The sequence below is a fragment of the Leopardus geoffroyi genome, chromosome E1 (assembly GCF_018350155.1).
Source record: "Leopardus geoffroyi isolate Oge1 chromosome E1, O.geoffroyi_Oge1_pat1.0, whole genome shotgun sequence".
In the NCBI taxonomy this organism is placed as follows: Eukaryota; Metazoa; Chordata; class Mammalia; order Carnivora; family Felidae; genus Leopardus; species Leopardus geoffroyi.
In genome coordinates, this window is record NC_059330.1 from 56,417,407 (window position 1) to 56,431,319 (window position 13,913).

Here is a 13,913-nt window from a genome sequence, read left to right on the forward strand (position 1 = left end):
TTTTATTCTTTATTTTGGAGACAGTAGGGAGGGACAGAGGGAGGGACGGGGAGAGAGGGAGAGGGAGAGGGGAAGACAGAGAAGGGAAAGGGGAGAGGGGGGAGAGAGGGGGAGGAGAGGGAGAGGAAGGGGCGGTGAGGGGGGGGAGAGGGAGGGAAAGAGAGAGAGAGAGAGAGAGAGAGAGAGAGAGAGAATATCTTAAGCAGGCTCCACGCTCAGCACAGAGCATGATGTAGGGCTTGATCCCATGAGCCTGGGATCGTGACCCGGGCAGAAATCAAGAGCCAGATGCTCAACGCGCGGAGCCACCCAGGCGCCTCAGGCAGGTGTTACTTTAAAGGCGCATAAAGTTCATGAGTATCTATAGAAGAGTCTTAAAAAGAAGTCCAATCTATAACCCACCAGGTCAAGAGCAACAACATGATCAACGAGGAACTCCTACACCACCGAAACAAACCCCCGTGGCGCACGTTTTGCCTCCCAAGGTGCCTCCTGGGTGTAGCGCCACTCTGTGATGCATGGAAGTGATCTCCTGAAGGGACGGGGCAGGGGTGGCTGGCTCTGTCCGATGGACATCAGGATGGTGTCTGCTAACAGCCAAGTGGCCACAGCACTCAGCTACGCTTCTGGTTCAGGCTCATTTCAGGGGCTAGGAAGACAGATCTTGTATTTTATTGCAGAGAGAAAATGAGGCAGTGACTAGGCCAAGGTCATTCAGAGTAGGTGACAGCTGGGAAGAGCACCCAAGGGTTTTGACTTCCAATCACAGGACACAAACACACACCCTTCTTCTGGTGAAAGTGCCCTTGAGCAAGGCGGCAAGTCAGACAGAGGCACCATCTCGGCACCGGGTCCCAGAAGTCAGAAGGGGGGAAACCAAAGGACAAAGAACAAAAGCACAGGGGAGCCGTGCGAGTCTACAAGTGCTGTGATCTCCTCTGAGTCAAGTGCAACGAGATGCACTCAGTCCTGCATCTTGGTTAACCTTCCATAACTTCTTCCTGTTACATCACTAAGAACAATGACTTTTAATGGGTCCAGCACCCGGATGAGTGAAGCAAAGCCAGCTTCACATGCCATGATGCTACACCTAAACAGTTTTCCCAGTGGAAATGCTGGCCTGAGTGGAAGCCAAAAACAAACCGAAAAGCCAATTCCTGAGGGATGTGTCATGAGGGATGCTACACACACACACGGCCTTCAAAAAGCAGCGTGATCGCAGAGACAGCTTAATTTTGAGACATCAAATCTCAAACCAGGAGAGACTCTGAACGTTGTGGTAACTCAAAGCAAGGGACAGCGCACAAGAGATGGGAAAGCCAAAGCCTAAACAGGAAGCCCCCAAACTTGGACGGACAGACGGCAGTCTGTTCTCTTCCTTACAGGGGCCATTGTGTCCAACCATAACCGCTGGAGACCAGAAAGACCCGCCGGGTCTAGCCAGTGCGCGAGAAGGCAGAGAGACCACCGGCATTTGGCTTTATTCCAAAAGTTGACTCGAGGATGGTCGCAGACGGGGAAGGGGTCAGTCACAAAGGAGACCCATGGCCAAACGGGGAAGTCTCAAGGAGTACCATGCTGAAGGGGTCAGAAGATTGAGGGAAGAAAGGCGCACAAACTTCGTGTTTAAGTCCTAAAGAAGCTCAACGTTGGCTGCTGGAAGCCTCAGGAACTGGACCATAAATTCTGCAGTTTCCAAGGAAGAGCTACTTATTTGATTTCTGTTGATAATTTTCACTGAAGGGGCCAGGAGGGGGCAGAACTTGTCGGCCAGCCTCTTCATGTCTCGTCATGAATTTGTTCCTTTCAAGCTTGCATCAAGAGACTAATATTACCCCTTTACTCATTGCCCAACAAATTAACCCGAAAACGACAGAAATACTCCACAGCCTACTGAACGCTCCACATTAAAAGGGTACTATTTTAAAAGATGCCAAGAGGTGGCAGCTTTAAAAAGAAATACGTTTCTCCACACCGTCAACCACGTTATTCTATCAGTAAGTGGGTTCTCAGATCTCATAACCAAATCGGATGGAGTAGGCATCAGAACCTAAATGTTCAGCCTTGGTCTGAGAGTCTTTCCTTTACAGCCTCTACGGATTTCCAAGGAGAAGTGAGAAGAAGAGAAAAAAACCAAAACTCTTCCTAAACCACTTCCGAAAGTGCAAGGTCCCAGGACCCACCCTACCGCCCCAGTCGGGGTCATCTGTGCCTAGGGTTCCGGGGACCCTAGAGCTACTTATCGGGTATACAACTCCCCTCCCCAACAAACCTACTCTCAAAGAACTGGGTCTTGCCATCCACAAATGGATGCTACGTGCCACCATTTCCTAAGGTTCCCAGGCCCCTAAGCTCAGAAGCCACAGACGCTCCAGTGGCAAAGAAAACACCACCACCGGAGCTACGATGGACTTCAACAAATTCAAAGCAAATCACCAGAGGCCACCTTCAAGATATATCCAAGCCGGTGCCTTACCTTACAGTTATTTTCTGCTTAATTCCTAAATAGGTATTTTAAGTCCAACTCTGTAGATAATTACACATGGTGGAAGGAGGCGGGCAGAACATAACCGTAAACAAAGTTAACCACCAAAGTCAAGATGAACGGGAACCGACAACTGATAAACATGGCAGCTCCTGGTAGTGAGCTTGGCCGGGCAGCCTGCGTCCCGGGGCAGGAGGCCGTGAAACGAGTTGCCTTCCGAAAGTCACAAACCTCTGGAGAAGATGGTCAGGGCAAAACATTTTTTGTTTAAACGGAAAAAAAACAAAAAACAAAACAAAAAAAAAAACCCCGCAGAAAGACATCAGCAACCATGTGCTAGTAAGACAATGCAGAAACACGGCACAAAGACTAAAAAAAAATCGTCTTTCCGATGTAACAACACCGATGGGAATTGGTAACGAGCATTCCGCTATAGAAAGTAGTATTTCCCACATACTTTTGTGTTTGTTTGTTTGTTTGTTTGTTTGTTTTTGCACACGAACTTGTCATTTTCTTTCAGTCGGGGCAGCCACTGCCTGATTGGCATTTCTCTGAGGGGAAGCCAGGGGACCCGCGTGCGTGCGGACTTCGGGGTCTTGGGAAGGCATGCGCACTGGCCAGCAGAAAGACTCTGCTGCTACCAAGGGTCACTTCTGCCCCGGGGAAGTGGTTCGCAGGCTCTTCCTGGGAGAGGGGCCTTTTCCCCTGCCAGAGCTGTTATCACAGGCCCCCTTGGTAGGGTGGCCTTTGTCTCCCACCGTGTGAGAAACCCAGATGAACTTCTCAAGCACCCTCCCTTGAAATCACACCTGTCAACAGCACGGGCCTGATTCCTGCTTAGAAATGTTTTCTGGCAGCGGAGGAAGAGGACGAGATGAAGAAGGGGTGAAAGATACAGGGGTGTGTGCCTGGGTGGGAATCGCCGATAGGAGTTCACACTCAGGAAAACAAGACACAGGAAGCCACCAGGCCAACCTGGGTTCAAGGTTTCGGGCTTAAGACGATACACCCCTTCGCTGGTAAAGACTGCAATATTCACCAGCCTCACCCCAATACCGTATGGGAGTCTGAGGTGTGCCTCCAGCCTCAGGTCAGGAAAAACCCTTCGGGCTTCCGAACGGGTGGCTCTTTTCCATCCATGGTTCTGTAGTATTTTTTTCAAGAAGTCCAACTGCACTTGGGAGTCATCAATTCCAGTCGCAGCTGTCACATCCCCCCCTTCCCGTACTATTAATATCACGGCTCTGATTGTTAATGATTTTACTCACAAAGTTCCCCGCAGCAATTACAATGAGGCAACAAGGTTGGGGTTTTTTTGGTTTTTCTGTTTTTGTTTTTGTTTTGTTTTTTAAAAGAGGGGTTGGGGTTTCTTTACCCATAATAACGCATTCTGTCATTTGGGGAACTTCTCGGGCTTATCCGTCGCCCGAGATTTTCACCTCTACCTTTGTTTTGGACCGCCCACAACCCTTCCCTGCACGGACCCGGCACGGCCGGCCTTCCTTTCGGGATGCACAATGCAGTATGTAGCTCCTTGGGGGTCAGCAAAACGCCGCACTGGTGTCATGCCGAGCGTGCCTCAGAGTCTGAGAAGTTCCCCCACGGTAGTGGGTCCACATAATCTTGAGGCCGACACCACAGCACGGCCAGGCGTGGAAGCCCCTTCGCGGGCGGAGGGGGGCGGGGGTGGGGGGGGAAGCGCGGCGCCCGGTGGCCCGGGGCTGGTGCAATGACTTTGCACCGGAGCGTCCCCTCCGCGGAGGCTTGTCCTCCCACCTCGGCCCACTGCGGTTGCACCACGCCGGCCAGCGCCTCGCGCGCCTCCCCTCCCCGGCCTAGGGCTCCTGCAGCAACTCCCGTCCCCGCGTCGGCCCCGGACCCCGGCCCCCCGGCCCGCCCGCCGCACCTTGGTCTCCTTCACGTGCTGCTTGACGCCCTCCGGGTACCACTGGACGCGCACGTAGCCGCGGCGCAGCGGGCTGGCCCGGCCCTCCTCGTGGCCCGCGCCCCCCGCCTCGGAGCAGCCCGAGCTCCCGCGGCCCTCCTCCTCGCCCTCCGAGTCCGAGTCCTCTCCGTGGATGAGGCGCACCAGCCCGAAGTGCACCGAGCCGCGGTAACGGCCCGACACCAGGTCGTGAGAGAAGAGCAGCCGCTGCGAGCCGGCTTCGGGGCCGGAGTCCGAGGACGGCCCTGAGGCCGAGTCCGGGGCGGGCGCCGGCGCCGGGGCCGGGGCGGGGGCCGCGTCCGGGGTCGGCGCCGCGTCCGGGGCCGCGGCCGGGGCCTGGGCGGGAGCCGGAGCTGCGGGCGCGGGCGCTGCGGGATCCGCCATAACTGTTCTGCGCGAGTCTCGGGCGGCGGCGGCGGCGGTGGCGGTGGTGGCGGCGGCGGCGGCGGCGGCGGCGGCGGCGAACGCGGCACGAGGAGGCGGGGCCAGCCGGCGCGGGGGCGGGGCCACGGCGCGCTGACGTGGCCCTACGTGCCGCCGTCGTCTGGGAATCGAGATGCGGTTGCTAGGAGCTCCTGCCTCGTCGCTAGGGGACGCTGGAGATGCTGCCCGGGGCGGGGGGAGGGGGTGGATTTCCCGGAGGGAGGGGCGGGGCCAGAGGGGGGAAAGTAATGGGAGCGGGACTGGGTGGGGACCCCGGAGGAGGAAGTGGAGTGGTCAACGAGGAAAAGGGGAGTGGCCGAGGTGGGGCGGAGAGGATGGTCCCGAGACTGTCAACAACATTTGAGGAGCCTCCTCGGCGTCCCCAGCCCTAGTCCTACGCACTGGGAGGGGTGGGAAAGAGCTAGATACCGTCCCTGTCCTCTAGGCGTTTACAATCTGGTTGGAGAGACAAAACATACACATATTAAATAGCTACAAAAGCAACTCCAAGGTAGCTTGTAAGCAAGGCTATAAAAGATATGTATAGAGTGTATCTAGGGTGAAATTCCACACAAAGCTTGGAAGGTCATGACTCCTCAGGGATCGGTCAAGGGGTTGGTGAAGGAGGTCCAGAGAAAGATCAGAAAGATAATCAAGCGTTAGTAGCCCCTATGGTTTGGCTTTACGCCCATCAAGAGGGGCTCAAAGCTCCATGAGGAGCAAGGCAGGAGGTAGGACAGTGAGGCAGTTAGGAGTGGAATGGAGCCATGGATTCCAGTATTTGGCACGGCCACTTACTAATCTTGTACAGGTAGGTAAACTGATAAACTGTTTTTCGCCTTAATTTTCTCATCAGTAAAATAGGGGTGATGGCGGCAGTACGTGTCTCATCGGGCAGTTGGGAGGATTGAAGGAGATAGAATAGTGCCTGACGTACACTTCCGTCAGTAAAGCTCAACCATTACTACAATATTTCACCTCTCCCTTCCTAGACTAAAATTCTAGCCAGGTAGAACTGTTATACTTATGGTTTGCTCCATGTTGCCATTTTAAAATGTAAAAAGTAGTGGGGCGCCTGGGTGGCTCAGTCAGCTGAGCGTCCGACTCTTGGTTTCAGCTCAGGTCACGATCTCTCAGCGCGTGAGTTAGAGCCCCACGTGGGGCTCTTTGCTGACAGTGCAAAGCCTGCTTGGGATTCTCCTCCCTCTCTCTTCCACTCCCCTATTCTAGTTCTCTCTCTCTCTCTCTGAAAATAAACTTTAAAAATAAAGAAATCAAATATAAAAAGTAGTTATACTAACATGTCCTGTAAGTAAGTTCCAGAAGATTTAGATACATCCGGGGGCGCCTGAGTGGCTCAGTCGGTTGAGCATCTGACTTCAGCTCAGGTCATGATCTCATGGGTTGTGGGTTCGAGCCCTGCATTGGGCTCTGTGATGTCAGCACCGGGCCCACTTCGGATCCTCTGTACCCCTCTCTCTCTGCCCCTCCCCCACTGGTTCTCTTTCTCTCTCTCTATTTAGTTATAAATAAATAAACTTAAACAAAAAGATTTAGATACATTCTCGGAGGACAGATTCCAAATGGGTTCTTAGAAGGAAATTAAGAATCCTCAGAATATGGCCCTACCCTTTCCCAGTCAAAATGATTTTTTCCTCATTTTACTGCAAGACCATCAATGACAGGTTAGTAAAATGGTTCCATATTACAGTACTTGGGTTCTGTTACAAAGGCAGGATCCCTGTTCCTTGAGCAGTTTTCAGACCGCCAAGGATACAGAAGGACACGCATGGAAAAGCCCTAAGAACATACCTGAAGCACAGGTGGCAGCCTGAGTACATAATGTGTCCTGAGTCAAAGTGCTTAGAGAATATTGATGTAATATTGGGGTTGGGGTCGTTGGCAATGGACCCAAATCTTAGAAAACTTGCATACTAAGATATAGAGGGAAAAAAACTGTGGCCAAATGAGCTGAAGGGGAACTAGAATACAATTTAGGGGCACAGCTGGACTCACAAAGCCTGGCCTTTCCATTGCAGACCACAGTGTATGAATGGCCGTCTGGAATCACTGCTGGAAAGACTCAGTTCCCCACCCCCTCCCCCGTAAAGACCTGGCAGGCTTAACAGCAGTAAGTAGCTTCTGTCTCACCTACCATGCCCCTTTAGCCCTTTCCCCTTACCCCCTGATAGCCTAACACTTATTGAGTACCTGTTATTGACCAGGTACTATGCCAGGCACATTCACATACATTATCTTGTTATCACAACCCTGGATATAGGTGTACTTAACCCCCTTTTATCAAGGAGGAAACAGGACCCGAGGAATTCAGTGCCTAGGGTTACAACGTAGTAACCTGCAGAGCCAAGTTGGAACCCAGGTTTCCTGACTCCCAAGACCAAGGGCTTTTCTAGTTCCTATGTCTATCAAGGGATCGGGGGAGGGAGCAAGCTAGTAGGCTGACAGGGCAGGGCAACGAGGAGCTCGATATCTTTGGTGTCAAAAACTCAAGTGACGGGCCACCTGGGTGGCTCAGTCGGTTAAGTGGCCGACTCTTGTTCGCGGCTCAGGTCATGATCTCACAGTTCCCGGGTTCGAGCCCCGCATTGGGCTCTGCGCTGACGGCACAGAGAACCGCTTGGGATTGTCTCTCTCCCTCTCTCTCTGCCCCTCCCCTGCTTGTGCACTCTCTCACTCACTCTCCCTCAAGGTAAATAAATAAACTTAAAAATTTTTTTTTTAAAAATCCAAGTGAGTTTTGCCCTCTACTCTAGCTTATGCCTGTGTTTGTTTTAATATAAAAAGAATGTCCTTCCTCCCTAATCGCTGAGCAAAATTGGCACTCCAGGAAGATGTACCATGTTTATTCTGTGGCTTCTTGTAATAATGGCTAATAATAGCTACCAGTTACTGAGCTGTAACTTAATACCAGGTACTATACTAAGTGCTGTAGATAGATTATGCACCTTTATGTAGATAGATTAGCCCTCTGTGAGAAAGGATGTATGAGCCCCCCTTTTGTGAAGCGTCATGCCAACCCTGTGCTGTCCCCCTCCCCCAGGAAGCTGCTAGGTTGTGGGTAAGAGCCTTGATTTCAAACGCTGATCTCTCCCTTGCTAACAAAACCGCTTTGGAGCGTGTGGATCATGTCCTGCGTATGCCTGTAACCCCAGTACCTAGTACCGTGCCTGGCACAGTCTTGGTGCCCAATGATGTACCATATCAGGGGGTGTCAAAGGCCTGAGATTCCTGGTCCTCTGCTTGGTCAGTTTCCCATCCTTGACCCATACATCCAAGTAGCTGCCCGTGCGTTCTCTCAGCCTTTTTTTGTCGCCCCCAGGTTGAGCTGCATCAGAGTCCTTTTAGAGGAAGAGGCTCAGGACATTCCTCCCAACCTCACTCACACCTGAGATGCTCCAGCCAAGGTCTGAAGCTTGACTCCTTCCTGGTCCCCGAGCCCCCAGCCACAGTCTGCACACCCAAGCTGGCAAGCGGGGTGAGTTGGGATGGGAACACCGGCTTAGTTTTTATTTCCATAATTGTTGAATGAAAAAAAAAAAAAAACAACCTTCACTCCCCAGTGGAGAAACCCCTCCTCTCACGGCCCTAATACCCAGCCCTTCTTGGGGAAGAGAGAGTCTTCTCAGGAGAATTTTGCTTATTTACAAATATGCCTGCAAGAAACTGAACCAGTCTGGCCACTCCCCTTGCTGAGGGGCTGGCAGGCACAGGAGGCATCAGAGCCGGAGGCAGCCTGAACTGATCTCTGGGAAGCAGGCTCTGTCTTATCCCTATCTTACACGGCCACTGGGCTAAGAAGTGTGCACGGGCCTCAGGGCCTCTCACTGCTCCACGGGGAGCCCCAGCCTGCTTGGCCTTTCCAGGCCTCCCTGTAGGAGTGAATCCAGACGGGCCCAGAGAACTCCTTCTATCCTGGAGTACATGTTTGGAGGCTCCAGGGTGCCTACAGCACTGGGGTCCTCAGCTAGGAAGGTGGAGTGGGAGGGGAGCTACCCTGGGGAGCCCTCCCACACCCCAGACGCCGGCTAGAGAAATGCCCTTGCCTGAGGCTCCAGCTGTGGGTTACTCCCCAGTCATGGGCTTTGGGAATTAAAGGAGTCCTTCTTGCCCTTGGAGCCTTACCCTTTTTTGTATCGATGCCCTGGGAGAACCGTGGGATTTGTCCAAGGTCACCCTTGCAGGGCCGTCAGGATCAGGACCCAGATGGGTGGGCCCTTAGCCATTCTCACTCCTCACTCTGAGGAATGGTTACAACCCACGGAGCAAAACGCTCTGGGCCGGGGGCAACGGGGAAAGGGTGAAGCGATTCGGGAGAGCCCAGGGTTGGCAGAGTCACCCCGTTTCCCTCCTTCCTGCCGATACGGGGGCCGAGGACAGCAAATCCACCAGACCAGCTTGAAGAACAGTAGGGCGGCTGTCTCTCGGTAATGCCACTCTCCTCACCACCACGTCCCAGATCGCCAGGCCAAGGCCTTCTCCTCAGCACTCGTGGGTACTTCCTGGATGACCAGCCAAATGTCACAAAGTGACATCTTCCCCCAAACCCATTTCTTCTCCCAGACTCCTCACCCAGGTTGACGGCAACATCACCTACCTGGGAACCAAACTGGCCGCCTGAGGGTGAACCGTTGATCTTAAGCTCCACATGCAATCGAAGCCCAGGTCATGGCCCCTCTACCCCCTTTCCACACCCCCCAGCTCCAGAGGGGCTCCCCCGGGGGCCACTTCATGGGGAGGTGGAGTGGTGCCGTGGCACCATGGCTAGGGGTAGGGTCCCAGAATCAGACGGACCTGGGTTTGAAGCCTGCGCTGCCACTGACTCACCGTGTGGCCTTGGGCAAGCCATTTCACTTCAGTGGGCCTCAGTTTCCTTTTTGTGAAATAGGAATAACAATAGTACGTACTTCTTAGGGCTATTGAGAATCTAACTGACATGGTGAATATATTGCATAGGGCCTGTCCAGTGTTCCAGCCTGATAGACGGTTACCTGCTGGTGTTAGTTCATCCCCATCGCTTGCCCACGCTGTTGCTGTAGCCTCCGTCCCATGCCCCTCCCCCGGCCCGTACTCCGCCCCCATACACCCCTTCACCGTGCTGCCTAAACTATCTGCCACCTTGTCCCCAGGGAGCTGGAAAATGCAGACACGATCATCCGACTTCTCGGCTTAACATCTCTCTGTGGCTCTCCTGGCCCACCAGGTAACCCTTCTAGAATCGATTCCCTCTACCTACCTCTAACCCTGTCTTCCAGCTGTCCGCCCCACGCACATGCTCCGTGCTCCAGCCTGGGCTGCCTCCTCCAGGACCCCAAGTGTTGGTCCCTGGTGCCTTTTCGCTTGTTCACCATCTGCCTGGAAGTTTTTATGCCTCGACTTCAACTCCTGTTTTTACCTAAAGAACTCCTTTCCATCTCACAAAACCCAGATTGTGCCTTCTTATCTAAGAAGCCCTCGAAGCGCCCATTCCCCTGCCATTCCCCCCCCCCCCCACTTACCTGGTGACACCTGTGTGATTGCGTGTATTCACCTCTCTTGTGCCCATCTTCATCTTTGTACGCCAGCATCCAGCACGGGTCTGACGCATAGAAGGTGCTCCTCGGGGCGCCTGGGTGGCTCAGTCGGTTAAGCGGCCAACTTCGGCTCAGGTCATGATCTCACGGTCTGTGAGTTCGAGCCCTGCGTCGGGCTCTGTGCTGACAGTTCAGAGCCTGGAGGCTGTTTCAGATTCTGTGTCTCCCTCTCTCTGACCCTCCCCTGTTCATGCTCTGTCTCTCCCTGTCTCAAAAATAAATAAAATGTTAAAAAAAAATTTTTTTTAAAAGACGAAAAAAAAAAAAGGTGCTCCAAAGGTTTTTATTTATTTTTTTTTTAAGTTTATTTATTTATTTTGAGATTGAGATTGAGAGAGAAAGCAGGGCAGGGGCAGAAAGACAGACAGAATCCCATCACCCGCACCACCAGCGTGGAGTCTGACAGTGGGGCTCGAACCCACGAACCGCGAGACCATCACCTGAGCCGAAATCAAGAGTCGGATGCTCAACCAACTGAGCCACCCAGGCACCCGGTGCCCCAAAGATTTTTTTTGAGTGATTGAACAGAACCAGCCAACCTCCTCCAACGGTCCTAAATGTGTCATCGGGTCTCTGGGACCTGACACCTGTTTTTTTTTCAAGTGCCCTGCTCTCGTTTCCTGTATATGGAGAGGAACATTCACATACACCGCACGGATGCACACCCACCCCACCTGCATGCACACACAAACACACACATATTCTTGTTCTCTCCTCGGACTTCAGCCTGTAGATCTGTGCTGGCTTTTGCGGTAACCCCTAACCACGTGTAGCTCTGGAGCCCTTGAAATGAGGCTAGTCTGAACTGGCATGTACAGTAAGTGTAAAATATACACTGAATTTCGAAGACTTGTTTGCAAAAAAAAAAAAAAAAAAAAAATCCAAAATATCTCAAAAATTTTATATCGATTACTGGTTGAAATGACAATATTGTATCTGTGTTGAGTCAAATAAAAGATATTATTAGAATCCAGCTCACCTGTTTCTTGTGGCTGCTTCATGTGGCTACGACAAAATGAAAGTCACCTATGAGGCTCACATGACCTTTCTGTTGGACAAGCAGGGCTCCAGATGTTCAGGGAGCCGTAGGTCCCTTCTTTCTCCAGGAGATGGCGATCCCTCCCTGCCTTTGACACCTCCGTTCCAGAAAGGTCTGGAAGGTTCCTGAGGAAACTGCCCTGTGTACTATGTCAGATATTGAACCCCCAGTAAGGACGGGGCTCCACTCAGCCCTGCAGTGAAACCAGCCTATCTATGCAAATGAGGCTTCAAAATAAATCCACAGGAAGTCAAGAAGCTAGACGCCATCCTCCTCAACGGAAGAATCAACACCTGTTGATAGACACCTACTCTGGGGGACACACTTCCACTCTCACCCCGGGCTCTGTTTTCCAGGGGTTCATAAAGCCTGTTGGGGAGATGGGCGGCAGCGGATACGATGACTGTCCTGAAGGAGGAACAAAGCCTGGCCTTTCACCTCCATTCAGGACACCTGGGAAGGGCCACCCCGACTTCGGAGCTTCTCCTGGGATCAGCTGAGGTCTCTCCTGGAACTTCCTCATCAAGGTTAAACTTCTCCCTCCTCCCACTTCTGCTGCCCTTGCTCCCTGAGGACACTCCCAGTAAACATCCTCAGAGTCTTTAAGTCTGTTTCCTGGGCAATCTGACCCATAATTGGTGCCAAGTGTGGTCCTAGGGAACAGACCCTGAAAGGGATTCTAGAGGGGCTCCTGGGTGGCTCAGTCGGTTGAGCGTCCGACTCTTGGTTTCGGCTCAGGCCGTGATCTCATGAAATCATGATCTGTGAGTTCGAGCCCCACCGTGGGCTTCTCGCTGACAGTGTGGAGTAGCTTGGGATTCTCTCTCTCTCCCTCTCTCTCTCTCTCTCTCTGCCCCTTCTCCTCTTGCCCTCTCTGTCTCTCTCAAAAACAAATAAATAGGAGCGCCTGGGTGGCTCAGTCGGTTAAGCGTCTGGCTTTGGCTCAGGTCATAATCTTGCAGTTCATGAGTTCGGGCCTCGAGTCGGGCTCTGTGCTGGCAGCTCAGAGCCTGGAGCCTGCTTTGGATTCTGTGTGTCTCTCTCCCCCCGCCCCCCACTCATGATCCGTCTCTGAAGAACAAACATTAAATCTTTTAAAAAATAAAGAAATAATAAGCAAATAAATAAAAATTTTTAAAAATGAATGGGATTCTACAGCTGCATCATCCGCCTCCTAATGAGGAGCTCCATCAGCAGTCAGAAGGAAATGCGGTTAAAAAAAAAAAAAAAAGAAGAAAATCTCAGGCATTTGCAAGGCACGGGAGAGTGGTCATTATAAGGACTACGGCATCTCATGACTGTTGCTGGGGGCAGTCGCACTAGAGGCAGTGAAAAGCTACGGGTGATGGGTCACCAATTCAAAGCTCAGTATATAAGCCAGAGGGTCTCCTGGGTAGAAACGCACCTCCCGAAGTTAGGGAACAGAGAAAAGTAGGGGATCAGGTTCTGGACTTAATCAGGCCAGCAGAACCCCAGAGGAGGCTGAATTCCCAAACTTGGTGAGTCAGCTATGCCAAGGAGGACCCTAATTGGGAAGAAGGGGGACTCTGAGACACCTGGGGATATCTGGATTGCTGTGCTCGAAAATCGCAAAGCCTTGAGAACATCTCCTTGAGCCTTCTGGACCCTCACAGGTGTGGCCCCCCTCCCGCCCGTGACAGATTATTGCTTTCTCTTTGCCGGAAGACAAGACTCTTCCTTGTAAGACAAGCGCCAACCCTCCCCCACTCCCGGACCCCAAGGGTCTACTCTATCTCCTCTGTTTGGACCAGATCAATAGCTGGGTCTCAATCACAGCATAACCCAGCTGGTGACGTGCTGGGCCACCTAAGGGAGGAGAAAGGCTGTACCTGGAAGGGCCTGCAGGTGCCAGCCGCTGGCACTGACAGGAGCTGGGAGAACGTGCGACTGGAGTCAAGGACACGGGGCCAAGAGGGGCAGAACGTCAAGCTGGATAAGGTGAATGCGTAGTTCTGGGAACACTTCTCCCCACAGCAGGATTTATCACCCTGTCAAGGACCCCGGAAGTTGGCGCTAACACACCGCCAGGGCGGCTGTTGGCAGCTTGGAGAGAATGATCCAAAAGCACCCGCCCCCTGGCTGGCAGGGCTGCTCTCAGTTCAGGAAGCTTCCTCAACCAAGGTCAATGCAGGGCAAAGAGGCCTGCCCCCTGCTTCATTCAATCTGGGTGTCTCTGAAGGGCTTCCTGGCTCCTGAGCTCCCACGAGATGGGCTGAGGCCTCTGTGGCAATGACATCAACATGACGGACCTCTCCCTCCACCCAGGGCTGCTTCCCCTGCTCCCTGACAGGGTCGGCCCCCGAGAGCTCTCCCCAGCGAGACTGCTGCGTGCAATCCTCTATCTCGGTTTCTGTTTCCCGGGAGCCTGCACGTAACAGACTAAGTTTGAAAAGGAAAACTAGGCAAAAT

The 13,913-nt window shown here is 52.8% G+C and overlaps 1 protein-coding gene across 2 annotated transcripts in view; it reads right to left on the reverse strand.

Annotated features, from left to right (window-relative positions):
* The window catches only part of UBE2O (ubiquitin conjugating enzyme E2 O), a 57,543-nt gene extending 52,645 nt beyond the window's left edge, over nucleotides 1–4,898 (reverse strand). The window contains exon 1 of one of the 2 annotated variants that reach the window (XM_045489708.1): nucleotides 4,392–4,898. In XM_045489708.1, coding sequence (XP_045345664.1) covers nucleotides 4,392–4,814 — 423 coding nt within the window. In that variant the 5' untranslated portion in view covers nucleotides 4,815–4,898. The remainder of the gene's footprint in view (nucleotides 1–4,391) is intronic. The other variant, XM_045489707.1, reaches the window with a different exon arrangement.
* Between the last annotated feature and the right edge of the window lie 9,015 nt (nucleotides 4,899–13,913).